The sequence below is a fragment of the Haliotis asinina genome, chromosome 15 (assembly GCF_037392515.1).
Source record: "Haliotis asinina isolate JCU_RB_2024 chromosome 15, JCU_Hal_asi_v2, whole genome shotgun sequence".
NCBI classification, from domain to species: domain Eukaryota; kingdom Metazoa; phylum Mollusca; class Gastropoda; order Lepetellida; family Haliotidae; genus Haliotis; species Haliotis asinina.
In genome coordinates, this window is record NC_090294.1 from 45,473,185 (window position 1) to 45,487,844 (window position 14,660).

A 14,660-nucleotide genomic window follows, 5' to 3' on the forward strand; every position below is an offset into this window, starting at 1 on the left:
AATGTGTGGCTAAAATTGCATGGCCCTCAGCTTGTTTTGATGAGTGGATTATAGATCAACTGTTAAGCCAAGGTTATATTGTTTATTTGACTTGATTGATTTCGTAAATTTCAACATTTCGTTATTTAGCCATCCCATAGTGAGTCCATGGGTATTTTTTAACCTGCAGGTTCACGCAGAATTTATCTGTTTTCCGACGAGATGTCAACGACTCATTGAAAGCTCTGAGCAACAGCCCTTCATCCTCCTCAACATCTCTCGACATGATGAACTATGGATAACAGCGAGCAAATGTGTGCATGTGCGTGTGTATGTGTGGATGGGATTTAGACAAAATTGTATATACAGATTGTGTGATCCTCGCGTGGCTGTGCTGTGTGCTTGGATGAATAAGGCTTGGTAATGCTTACAGTACAACTGACAATAACTACAGCTTGGACTGGAATACTGAATGGAATTGGTGCTTGAGGCTGCTGGTATTTCCAATCTGACTGGCACTGGAGGTATGAAAGGGTTTTGATATCTGTGAAAGTGCTAACTGTCACTAGACATGTCTGAACTGTTTGTATTTTAGCTTTGTGACGTGTATTACTGATGCAACCAATTGACATATTTTCTGCAATATCAAGTTGATATATGAAAACCACTAAAGATGTTACTGTCGTGCTAGCTGCTTTAAAAACATCGTCCTAGATGAGCAGTGCTTGCAATGTTGCCCTAAACTATGTGTGATGGTGTTGATGGACAGGGAATGGGAAGGGTTACATGGTTGGCATGTCCAGCAAAAGACCTGGGGCTCCTGTCACGGAGCACTATGGTGATTGTAAGTCACTAAGGTAACCTTAGTGCAGTGTTAAAGAATGGGAGTTAAGGTTAATCATAGTAACGGATGCTTCATGAAAGGAGCCCCTGATATGATTCCTTGGAGCCATGCGATTCCCCACAGAACTGGTAGAATAATGATGAAAATAATACAAAGTTACCCTTTCTTGGATCGACTTCATTGAGATCTCAGCAGTAACTGCAGCATCTGATTAACAAGTGTCTTATTGTTACGAGATCTCTCATGTTGTGCTGGCACTTTTGAATTAGTTATCTTTATTCAGTCTACAGACGAAATAACAGGAGATAATTAATTTTCCTCTGGGAGCCAAGTTACAGGCGCCATATGTGTGTTTGGTGGTTTCATCAAAATGGCAAATGTCAGAGAGACCTCTCTTTAGGTTTTCATCCCACATCAAACTGAGATACTGTAACATGACTGAAGCATTAATCAAGGTGGAATTCAACCCAACTCTGTCACTTTCTGTTTTATGTTGAGCTTGTGCTGAGTGTCTGCAGCTCACATTCTCAGCCCGAACCAACTTCAATACAAGAACAGTCAGTCATCTGTACACTGATTTCATTGGCTTCAAGACTTCATTGAAACCCCATCTATGAAGGTTCAGTGTCCTGAAGACTTCATTGAAGCCCTATCTGTGAAGGTTCAATGTCATGAGGATTTCATTGAATCCCATTTAAGAAGGTACAATAATTTACTTCAGTAAAGGTAGAATGTTCAGAAAACTTGTGTGATGCTCAATTGTTTTTGTTTTTGTCCTGTACACCAGCATGTGAACCCCCATCAGTAAATGTTAATTATCCAGAAGACTTTACGGTTCAGCAGTGTTAATCAGCAAGAGAGATTAACCACCTCTAGCCAATACACCAATTAAAGTTGTAAGGGTCCATATTTGTATTCTTTTTATATCTAGGTAGTCATGTTGACATGACTTTTTAAAGGGGTCAGGCTGGACAAGCTGCTGAAAGCAGTCATTTTTCAAGGCCTTCAAGCTCTTGTTTAATGTGGTGTAACAAGCTTCCGCAGAATTTTGAATGCAACTGGCGTTGATAAAAAAGAAGTGTCTTCTGCGAAGTATGTGTTTATCTCAACTCATCCTGTTTCATTAAGGTATGGGTCTCCTTTCATGAAGCGACCTTTATAAAGGTTTACCTTAGTAACATGATCACCTTAGTGCTTTGTGAAAGGAGGTTCATTGGGCCTTTGTACAAAACAGCATTAAGACTGTGTTAGGTCTATGTTAAGGTATGAGAGTTACTATCGCCTTAGCGCTAAGATTGTTTTGTACAATGGCACCCTTATCTTGTACTTTCAGTAACAGAGTATGGTTTCCTGATGACATCTTACCAGAAGGTCATAACACGTGAACACAAAACAGACTTTGGCAAATCTGATCGAATAAAAACTGTTGAAATGAATTTGCTTAATTTCTTTACCAACTCATAAAAAAGATTTGATATTTGTCTGTGCAAACCTTCCTGGAAATGGATGTTCAGTGTTACTTCATATTTGACATCAGTGCTGTGATGCCCAGAAACATGACGTGTAGGATATCCACACCAGATTTGTTCAGGTCTTGTTATTCACATCTGGAAGTTGCTGGTTGAGATCATTTTTAAGGTACAGATGAACTTGTTTGAATGCAATGCTCGCTTGTGCCAATTGTTAGTCCTTGTGATGCAAACTGCAGCTCATCATCCAGAGGTTCATTCTGCTGGAATAACGGATATGATATTCAGATTAGTGACATGATGAAACAGTACTTATATTTATCTACAGTGGGCTTAATTTTGGAGCCATTGATTGCAGTTGTGGTGTTTTGTCTTGTATTTGACTAGAGTGTCCCCTGCAAATCCCTAGGCAGTACAGATGTTGAATGAAATGTTATGTGAGGTTTTTGTGTGTAAGAGGATATATATTTGTGATGATTGTCATGGAGGAAATGTTGGGAGGATGTGTATTTGTGGTGACTGGCATGGAAGGAATTGTAGTTGAGAGAACTCTGATTTATTCTGATTAAGAGCTAATTCCATTCCTTCACTGTTATCTCTTCAGCAATGTAACTAAGGTTCAAATCACACTTTGGAATCACAGAAACTTTTTATTGGTGAAGTGGTTTTGTCAACAGCATCTTGCACATACACTGCTCATAAAGAGTTCAGGATTGCCCATTTCTTTCACATCACAAATAAAGCATCTGTCAAGTCAGGACGTTATGCTAGTAATGTAAGAAAAAGTTAATCGTGGCTTACTTTGAGAAGTGCTCACAAGTATCTCTCAGCACAGATTCTTTTCTAATTATAGCTAATATATTTGAAACCGTTAAAAAGTATGTTTGGCTGTGGGTATATTCTAGTTATTTCTAAATACATGAACATGTTTGTGGCCTTATAGACTGTGACCCAGCAACGTTCCTCATGTTTAATGTTGGTCATTTTCATGGATCATTCCCAAGTACTGGTCAGATAGGTTTATTATAGAAGCTTGTAAAGTATTCAGACCTCATATAATGAGTTTCAAGATTTGCTTATGTTACCATGCATTCCTGAAAACCAATTTCTTAAGTTACGAAGACAACAAATGTGTCCGCTCCTAGGAGTGCCTGGAGACACAAATGTGCCCTCTCTTTTGTGTGCTGGCAATGGCTGGAGACACATGTGCCCTCTCCTTTGTGTGCTAGCAATGGCTAGAGACACATGTGCCCCCTCCTTGGTGTGCTAGCAATGGCTGGAGACAAATGTGCCCTCTCCTTTGTGTGCTAGCAATAGCTGTTTTTTTGTTGGTAAATTGCATTTGACAAAAGCTACAGAAGTTCATCATACCAAAGACTTGGGTTCTATTTCTCACATGGCTACATTGTGTAAAGGCCATTTCTTATGCCACCCAAAGTTATATTGCTGGAATATTGCTAAAAGCAGCATAAAACGAAAGTCGTTGACTCCTTTAAGATGCACGGACAGGATTAGATTAGTTCATTCTCGCAGATGAAGCACTGCTGGTATATTTGCAAAACATGCCATTTAGCTTAATACCCCTGTCAACAGAATGGACCGGTCCAAAAGGTAACTGAAACCACGTTTCATTTTTTAAAAATTTTCTTTTCTTTCACGCATTTTTTTAATCATCACATTTCTAGGATAATGGTTTCAAGAGATCAGTATTTTGTGTACATACGTGACAACTGTACAGCTGAAGCGAGGTTTGTGGGATGTGAGACTGTTCATCAAGATGTGGACCGACCAGCAGGTGATGGTCAGCCATCTGTTTGCAGTGCTATCTCTATACAGAGGGTGCCTGAATGGAGTCTTTTGTAATCTGGGATCTGTCATTGATAAGATAGTGCCAGAGTCAGGGCAAGGATTTTGAAAAATGAAGATTGAAGGAACAGATAGTTTGCTAAGAATCTAGCTAACGGGTGATGTCCGAGAAATGAGCGTATGTACCCATACATCCTCTTCTGGGTCTTCCATTGACTTATGCCTCAGAGGAGATATGAAAATGGTCATATTACTCACTTTAGACTTTAATTCCTGTTTTATGGTTAAATCATAAAAGTTATGTGTACCACGTGAAAGTGTTGCTTTGTAAATTATGATTAAGCAGCTTAAGTGCATTTGAAAAACAACTTAGGTTTCAAATGTTTGGAGTGTCATCTTATGACACACTAAGGATGGAAATGTTCCCTCCTGAAACTATTATTGATGACATGTCCCAGACACCATTGGGAGTGAAAGGACGGAGACGTATACGAGGGCTTGCTAGGATATTTTTGTATATGATAAGTGCTATGTGCTGTCACTGTGACGTAGCGAGGCAGGTGTATATGATGCTGCAAGATACTTGTCCTAACTACAACCACAGTTCATCAAGTACTGCCGGTGTGTGTGTGACTACAAAAATTGGGGAAAAATAAATAGTTGAAAGATATGCTTTGCCTCTGTTTTGTCTTGTCAGTAGTGTTCGACCCCAGGCCGCGTCATACAAAGAGGCATAAAAACATGGTCCGTGCCTGGCGTTAATGGGAAGGACTGGTCGGCTCGGAGTCCCTATTATTTATCTGAGTGGTGCACTCGTGCGTGAGTGCGGCATGGTATGTTGTGACCAGCTCAAGTCAGGAATACTACAAGCAGTCACACATTCACACGCATTCAAGTCGTCTTAAGAGGAAAATATTGTTAAGTGCGACGGTATACCCCATTTTCAGCCCGTGAAACCCACATTTAAGAAAAATGAGAAGAAAAAAAATCGAACAATGGTGTGGCTCAATACAACGTGAAAACCCTATTCACCTCCCTTCTACTGTCAGTATTTTTGTTTCTAAAGTTATTGAAACCATCAGGAGTGCATTCCGTTAAACAAGAAAAAGGGGCTTTGTGTAGTAAGTTTAATTCTGAGCTCATCAGTATTCCAGATTTTGCGGCAGTCTGTAATTAATTTAGTCTGGACTGGACAATCCAGTGATCAATAACATGGCCATCGATCTGAGCAAATCCGATGACATGTATCAACCAAGCGAGCCTGCACACCCGATCCCGTTATTCGCCACTGTGACGAGCATGGCTTGCAGACGACCAATTCTAACTCGGATCTTCACGGACCAGAGGTACATTGAACAACAACCATTAGTCAATGTGTCTCTCAGCGACATAGATCGCTGTTCTTGTGACAACCGTTGATCCGTGTGAATACAACTTGAACATTAGCAAGTATATTACTGAACGCTGAATTCAGCTGCAGGCGCTGTAAGACAGTGATGCCCAAAGGATGACCAAGTCAAATTACACATAATTCCAACATTTTTTCGCCTCGACGTTGACTATCTTTCTTCCTGGAGTTGAAGGTCATCTGACCTCACGGATTGACTCAGACCTGACGCTAATTTCTCTCTCTTCCTGCATTTTGATGAGGCAGTTTAGTACTTCCTGTCTCTGATGAGGCCATTTAGATACTGTTATGATCTCTGTTATTAGTATCAGAGTGAATTTGCTATTGTCTTGTTAAATGTTCGCTTAGCCGATGTGGAAACCGCGATGGCTGAGTGGGTTAGATCGCTGACGCGTGCTGACGGTTGGGTGTCTGACTGAGTGCATAGGTCCGTATTTAACCTAATAAAAGTACAAGAATCTGTGCTTTGCTGAGAGAGTCTTATCCCAAGCATAACATACAGTTTAACTGATTACCTGTTACATTTCAACCTCATGAGGATTCCGGATTTGAACAGGGTGTTCAAGATCTTAACAGTAAGGTGATCGTAACTCCCATACCTTAAAATTGACGTATGACAGCCACAGCTTTGAGGTGATCGTAACATCCTCACCTTATCATAGACTCGGGGGTAAAAACGTAGCACCAATGCTGTTTTGTACCCTAGCAACCAAAGCTAAATGAATGGTCAGATCGCGAGATTAAATTTCGTATGTTTGTACACTACTACTGCCGGTTTTAAGACTAGCCAGTTAAAATACCATCTTGCAGTGTTGCCATAAATACCCACACAGTCTGACTCCGGGCCGACCCAGCCGACTAGCGAGCCGTTGTACAAAACGCACTCACCACTGAGGTGTCTCCCGTACCTTTACATAGACTCCGGTAGCCTCAGCACCATGGCTGCTTTGTAGAACAGCACCCAGGAATGGAATCCTCGGGTAGCCTTCTAACCACAATCTCATGGCAGTCCGTCAGTAATGAAACCCGATTCGGTTTCAACTCAAATAATGGCAAAGTACCCATGGCTCGTTTATGTTGCATAAATAATTTATTGTTAGTCCCGGAACTCGGTTCCCTGACTTCCTACAGTAACAAAGTCCTGGTAAATATGCTCGCAGGGTTATTACGTGATTCTTATCAAGAAATCAATTTCAGATGTCTGAATCTGTAATTTATTGTCGGTATCAGTCAATATTAAGCAAGGTCCTGTGCAGCTTGGCTAGGTGTATGGCTGCCATTACGTGGAGACTGGTTTGGTTGTGTCGGCTTCTTTTGCATGTTTGTTTTGTTTGTTTGCTTGTGTTTGCTTGTTTGTTTGTTGTGGGTTTTTTTTTTTTTTTGTTTTTTGTGTGTGTGTGTGTGTGTGTGTGTGTGTGTGCGTGTGTGTCACTGCACCAAGCAGTATACTCTGATAGTAGACTATAAAAAACCGAAACACACCAGACAATCCAGTGATTATCATAATGAGTGAGTGAGTTTAGTTTTACTCCACAGTCCAGCTATATGGCTACGGTATATGTAAATAATCATCTCTTGACCAGGCGATCCAGTGATTGACACCATTAGTATCTATCTACGCATTTGGGACGCGATGACATGTGCGAACATACCAGAACAAGCGGGTGTGACCACCCGATCCCGTTAGACGTCTCATGCGACAAGCATGGGTTTCTGAAGAAACCTGGGTCTTCACGAGCCATAATGAGCATCAGCCTTTGTAGTTGAAATGAGACAAGATCAACAAAGTTTCGTAACTTAACCACCCGATACCGTTGGTCGTCTCTGGCCTCAATTATGATTTGCCGAAGAATGTGTATCCACTCCGAGCCGTAAGAAAAGATGCTTGCCATAAGAGGAAACTATGCTTGTTCTAAGAGGCGACTTACGGGATCGGGTGGTCAGACTCGCTGACTTGGTTGACACAAGTCATCGGTTCCCAATTGCGCAGATCGATGCTCATGTTGTTGATCACTGGATTGTGTGGTCCAGACTCGACTATATACAGACCGCCGCCATATAGCTGGAATATTGCTGAGTGTGGCGTAAAACTAAACTCACTCACTCACTCACCGTAAGAAAAGACCAAATTTGAACACGTGTCTTCGTCCTGGCCCCATTCCATAACATCCTAGAAGATCGCTATTTGTCTTGTTTTGGAACAAGAAGAGTTTGTCACAACTGGAACTGAAAATTCCCCATTTGTTACGGCCATTGGCTTGGAGGATGGTCGTGTGGGCTGGAGAGCCAGAGAAGATGGTGTCGAAGCCTGCTTGGTGTTTTAGGAGTCTGCTGATTTGATGGTAATTCACATTTTGCTTGAAAACGATGTAAGAATCTACATCGAAACGTCGTTTAACGTAATGAACAAGAAGTTGTAATCCATGAAGCTGTATGTTTCATTTTGGACTCACCAACTTCTAGAATGCCCACTAGACAAGTACAGATTGAACTTTTCGTGATTCCCCAAAGTGTTACGAAGGTCCAAAGTTATGCAAACATCAAACGTTTATCACCGTAAGCGCTGGCAAAGACAACATGGGAATGAACCCACGATCGTAGCACCCGTGAAGGTCCCGGGGTAGAATAGGCTTTCAGCAACCCATGCTGGCCATAAAAGGCGACTGTGCTTGTCGTAAGAGACGACTAATGGGATCGGGTGGTCAGACTAGCTGACTTGGTTGACACATGTCATCGATTTCCAGTTGAGCAGATGGATGCTCATGTTGTTGATCACTGGATTGTGTGTACCAGACTCGATTATTTACAGACCGCCGCCATATAGCTGGAATTTTGCTGAGTGCACCGTAAACCTAAACTCAACCACTCACCCACAGTCTGTCGGTTTCACTTGCTAGGGCACTTTCTAAGGGCTAACTCTGAACCAACTGCCTCATGACTGGTATGTACATGATGGACAATCTGCTATTGTAAAGTTTTGTCGACAGGCTTCAGTTAGGGACAGGTGTCACTTCGGTGCCGTTCTAGGACTGGCTTGACTCACAACTTAGTTTCATCTGAGGGTGTTACTGAATGCCTTCAACATAAGGTGTTATCAACTGGGGTGTGTTCCACATGTCGTCGGATGGTTTGACTTGGCGGTGTCCACTTACTGGCGTAAACGACAGGTGTGATTCACTTACGGCCTTAGCGATAGGTATCATCCACTTACTGGCGTAAACGACAGGTGTGATTCACTTACGGCCTTAGCGATAGGTATCATCCACTTACTGACGTAAACGACAGGTGTGATTCACTTACGGCCTTAGCGATAGGTATCATCCACTTACTGGCGTAAACAACAGGTATCATCCACTTACTGCCGTAAACGGCAGGTATAATCCACCTACTGCCATAAACGACAGGCATCATCCACTTACTGTCGTAAACGACAGGTGTCATCCACTTACTGCCGTAAACGACAAGTATCATCCACTTACTGTCGTAAACGACAGGTGTCATCCACTTACTGCCGTAAACGACAGGTATCATCCACTTACTGCCATAAACGACAGGTGTCATCCACTTACTGTCGTAAACGACAGGTGTCATCTACTTACTGCCGTAAACGACAGGTATCATCCACCTACTGCCATAAACGACAGGTATCATCCACTTACTGCCGTAAACGACAGGTGTCATCCACTTACTGCCGTGACACGACAGGTATCATCCACTTACTGTCGTAAACAACAGGTGTCATCCACTTACTGCCGTAAACGACAGGTGTCATCCACTTACTGTCGTAAACGACAGGTGTCATCCACTTACTGTCGTGACACGACAGGTGTCATCCACTTACTGCCGTGACACGACAGGTGTCATCCACTTACTGCCGTGACACGACAGGTGTCATCCACTTACTGCCGTGACACGACAGGTGTCATCCACTTACTGCCGTAAACGACAGGTGTCATCCACTTACTGCCGTGACACGACAGGTGTCATCCACTTACTGCCGTAAACGGCAGGTGTCATCCACTTACTGCCGTGACACGACAGGTGTCATCCACTTACTGCCGTAAACGACAGGTATCATCCACTTACTGCCGTAAACGACAGGTGTCATCCACTTACTGCCGTAAACGACAGGTGTCATCCACTTCCTGCCGTGACACGACAGGTGTCATCCACTTACTGCCGTAAATGATGGGTGCCATTCACTAGTTGTTCATGGACTCAGCCACATGTCATCTATGAGGCTTGGTGAACATGGATAAGATGAAACTTGTAGTTTATGAAAATGGTGGCAAAATATCGGGCAAAGGAGAACTTTTAGAAATAACACCGTTCTATAGATATTTAGATGTTTATTTCACCAAAACCCTGTCATGTAATAGGCGTACTGAACAGGCAGCCACACAAACGCAGAAGGTTTTTATTTCTCTCTATAAGCAGTTACATGGTCTAGGAAATGTTGCATTTGAGCCGCATTTTAAAATATTTGATGTTAAAATAAGCCCAACACTACCGTATGGATCTGAGGTCTGGGGCTTACAATATTTCGATGTAAAAGAAAAATGTTCATTTAAATGTCAGTAAAAGATTCCTCAACGTCAAGACAAGTACATCTAGTGTTGTGGTGTACTGTGAATGTGGTAGATTCCCACTGTTCATATTTTCTCAAGTTATGGGTATCAAATACTGGTTACAACTGTTACACATGCCTGCACATAGATTCCCCCAAACGTGTTACAATGTGATGATACTTTATCACAATAATGGAAAAACTAATTGGGTAACGAATATCAAAACATGGCTGTTTAAAGCGGTGTTTGGTAACGCATTGTATGACCAAAACGTTAACTGCTACCCTTATTTTATGTAGTCACTGACTCAGAGACTTAAAGATATTTATGTACAAACATGGTTTGAGTCAATGACTCTATCAAAGAATTGTTTCTATTACAAGTTATTTAAAGCAGAAATTAGTTTGGAGTGGTACCTCTCTAAGATAACAGTAAAGAAGTTCCCAGATGCATTATCACGTTTTCGATGCTCGGCTCATGATTTATTTATAGAAACTGGATGCTATACTAATATCAATCGACAAGAGAGACTATGTCAACTATAAGATTTAAATAATGTCGAGGATGAGTAACACTTCCTTCTTGTTTGTCCGCTGTACTCCGATATCAGAGGGAAATATTTACCAAATCATTTTTACAGATATCCAAACGCCATTAAATTTATTTTGTTACTGACATGAGCAAACAGTTTAATGCTTATTTATATTCCATGCAACATTGCAAAGAAAGAAACGGAATAATATCTGAAAATGTAAACATTATCACTCGGGAGAACATATATGTATGAATGTTTTATTTACTATAGGCCTGTGGCGTCTTCAGTACGGAATACAGTTTGCATTGGTTTGACTCGTGCATGATATCCCGTATACCACACGGACTGGTTGGTAGCCTGGTTAACACGTTCGCTCGTCACGCCAAAGACCCGGGTTCGATTCCCAATTTTGTTGAATGTGTTAAGTCCACCTATATGGTCCCTCGCCATGATATTGATGGAATATTACTGAAACACACCATTACCATGCCATTGTGGTTTAAATTTTGTTTTCTATAGAGTTTTCTATTGTCTTGATTCCACCTTTCACAATCCTATAGGATCACCTTATCAAGAGACTATTATGTTATTAATAAAGTAAATGAATAATTTTATTTGTTAGGTTTTCAATGCTATCTTCATCTCAGAAACCAATATAGCCAGAGAAAAATCATCTGCATCTGGTTCGATAAAAAATCATATCCTCATCTAGAACACACAAACACTAACATTTGAAAAATATTACATCCGAAAGAAGGACTTTGGGGATTACCGAAGACACTATACCCGTCAATCCGCAAACCGTTCGCTGCTTTGTTTATTGTCCACATTTCTATGTTTGCTTTTTTAAAAATCTAAGCGATAAGTTTTGTTTTGTATTTAGATGTTTGGCGTTTGATATTAAGCGACATCAAGAAAATATTTTTCATTTGTGTTACTAAACGAGATCAATTGTAGCACTGGCACCAAATGTCGCATGCAGATATCAACAGTTATCCCTTGGGTTATCGGGTTATCCTATCACAACTGTTTCACGTGCCAACCCGAATCAATTTCGGTCGGATCTCTCTGTCAATTTCTCTTAATAATCATGATAATGTCCACTCAAATCTATAACAGAGTCGCCTACAAATGTTTGCAGCAAATAACCATCAGATTGCAATGCTCTGCCAGGATTATATTAGTAGTCGTTGGCATGGGATCGTGCACAGTAGCCTCCCCTTATCATTGAAACCGTTATAACGCTTATTTATGTAATACGTATTAATGGAAGTTATTTTTTCTAATATGAAAGATAAATCAATGAAGGTTGGTGATAATTACTAACACAATGTGATGTTTTAAATAATTTGGATATTTCTCCTACGAAACGGAATTCGCTCAATAACGAGAATGATCTCGTTCGTCGCAGAACTGTCAATATTTGTTCGCTTGTAATGGAGCACAGTGTTTAGTGGAAGCTATAGTATCGTCTATCACCAGTAGGACATTTGTGGCTTTTCCTAACGTGATTTCAAAATAACCAACGCGGAATTATATGGGCAAATTCAGTGCACTTTAATATGTCAAACATTCAAGGTAGGTAACTTTGAATATTTTCTGAAGAAATATCACTTAAATCGTCGACGAGTACACTACTTGAATGTTTCGCTTGATTTATATTATTTCTACAGCAAGATTAACTTTGTTTCGTAATCAAATCACAGTCAGTACATTACACAGGAATGTCTTAACAGCTTTTAGCAGCAAATTTAAGGAGAATCAGTAGGTTTCAACAATTTATGCCGTTTCTGCGACAAATGTACTTACAATACAATCAGTGCCACTTGAGACCTGTCGATATATTGATATGGTAGGACTATTCAATCATAAAGCGGATTGCCTCTCAAATATCTCGGCTTTTGCGAAGGAACTTGACTTAGACGTGTGTTTGTTACCATTTTGTACTATTTTGCACTTGCTGTCATGATAGGTTATATTCCCTTTGAAATGTTTACGTGTATTTTTTCGTCATCATTATTACTATTTATCATCATCATCACCACCACCACCACCACCACCACCATCATCATCATCATCATCATCATCATCATCAACATCGCCGTCGTCATCATCATTATTTAAAACTTGAAAATTGTCATGATAGAAAAAAATATGGCGACGGGTTTTGAAAATCGAAGCCATGGCCCGCCAACAACTTTTACATCCTGTTTCTGACACCTCGTTCACTCGTCATGAGAGGGTCGAATGCAATCCATGCACAGTGTTCTCTTGTTGGAATATTCAACAATGCTGAAAACAGTACAAAAGCAGTACAAAAAGGTTCACCCATGAAAGAATGTACACCAGAATAATGACATTGTGTGCTATTTGCATATCATTCGTCAGTATTTTTGTAGGGGCGTGAGCTGCAACATTTTTGTGATAATTGTTGGACAGCCATGGTAATAGGAACGCTAATCACCTTATGGAAAGGTTAAAGTTGAAAACCTTTGCAACTACAATCATACATTTACCAGAACTTCAGATTTCATCGCCATTTTATAGTCTTGCCAGTCGGTAATCGGTAATCGTCCCGTGATGACGAAAAACATGAAATAAAACTTGATATTGAATATACTAGATTTAACATGAGAATGTACAGTGATGCTAAGCATAGAATTATAACTCAACAACCTAAAACAGTCCTTCAGAAATCACAATCAAGTAAGCAAGCTAGCAAACATCGCAGAATTTGTTCGAATTGTCTCTAATCTCGTTTTTTTTTATTTCCTAAATATTCCCTGATGTTGGAAACAAAGCGAATCAAACAGAACGCGTCGATCCGGATTCATTCGCCTTATTTCCCTTGTCTGACATGGAGTAAAAATCTCGATGACTGTTTTTTCCAATAATGTTCGTGTATTAGCAAATATTACTCCAATAAATAGCAACATGTGGACACATAACTTGTACTTGTTATAGCACACTGCAGCAAATGTGGACTTAATCACTTATTACCATATTTCGACCTTTCTTACAATGCGTGTTCGGGCCAACATGTCAGTATTTAGCCTGTAATTGCACAACGCTTTCTCGTAAATACAACCGTACCAACCGTAACATCATGCTTATTTACTGTGCTATCTTTTATATTAGCCCCTGATGCGGCTGGGATTGTGCCGAGGGCTCAATTACTTAAAATAAGACGAAAAATAATATTTTGATGTTTTGATGTGAACGTCTTTAACGTAAGGAGCACAACGTCTCGGAGTATATTCTTACTTCTTCATAACGTGACTGAATCAGGACATTCTCCTAGACGTCGTGTTACTCATGGCAAAGAAGCTAACATCCATACATTCCTACCTTTATCAACACTCTTCTAATGCAATTCAAAGCGACTGATCGCACAGGGGGATCCAGGGGTGGAGTTGTTCAGGGGTTTCAAACTCACCCTCTTTTGAAAATTCCTGGATCCGCCCATGAATAGGATGGGATGCTCAAGCTCGCTGACATGGTTGACCCATGTCATCTTATCACAGTTGTGTAGATGATCATGTTATTCATCACTCGATTGTCTGGTTCAGACTCAATTATTTACAGACCGTCGCCATATAGCTGGAAGAGTTCGGCGTTAAACAACAAACCAATCAGCTAAACTGAGTGTTATTCAAAGACTTTCTGAACAAAATCCCAAAAACAGTATACCTATTTTTTTCAAATAATGTATTAGTATTGATGATTTGAAACACATTTTAATCAGATATTTTGTTTATACTAAAGGTCGCCTTGTAGCCATGATAATGAGAAGGATACCGAAGCAGGCCTAATTCCATAACATGAGGCGCCTTATCTCCAATGTCACACTGACATGGCGCAACAATCTTGATGACTAAATGCGTCCATATTGTTCCCGGATAAGCAAATATTACATTAACAGATTGCACCATGTGGACGCATAACTTGTAGTTGTGATATTATCGCGTGATAACTTTTATCATCAATGTTGTTTCTACGTTATAGGAAACAGACGCTGTATAACACAACTTACACAGAATCTCTAATCCGC

General features: G+C 40.5%; 1 protein-coding gene across 3 annotated transcripts in view; it reads left to right on the top strand.

The window, feature by feature from the left end:
- LOC137265235 (exportin-7-like) overlaps positions 1 to 4,768 on the top strand; it is a 51,998-nt gene extending 47,230 nt beyond the window's left edge. For 2 of the 3 annotated variants that reach the window (XM_067800589.1, XM_067800590.1), the window contains exon 30: positions 170 to 4,768. In XM_067800589.1, the coding sequence (XP_067656690.1) occupies positions 170 to 281 (112 nt within the window). In that variant the 3' untranslated portion in view covers positions 282 to 4,768. The remainder of the gene's footprint in view (positions 1 to 169) is intronic. The other variant, XR_010954926.1, reaches the window with a different exon arrangement.
- Positions 4,769 to 14,660: the final 9,892 nt, after the last annotated feature.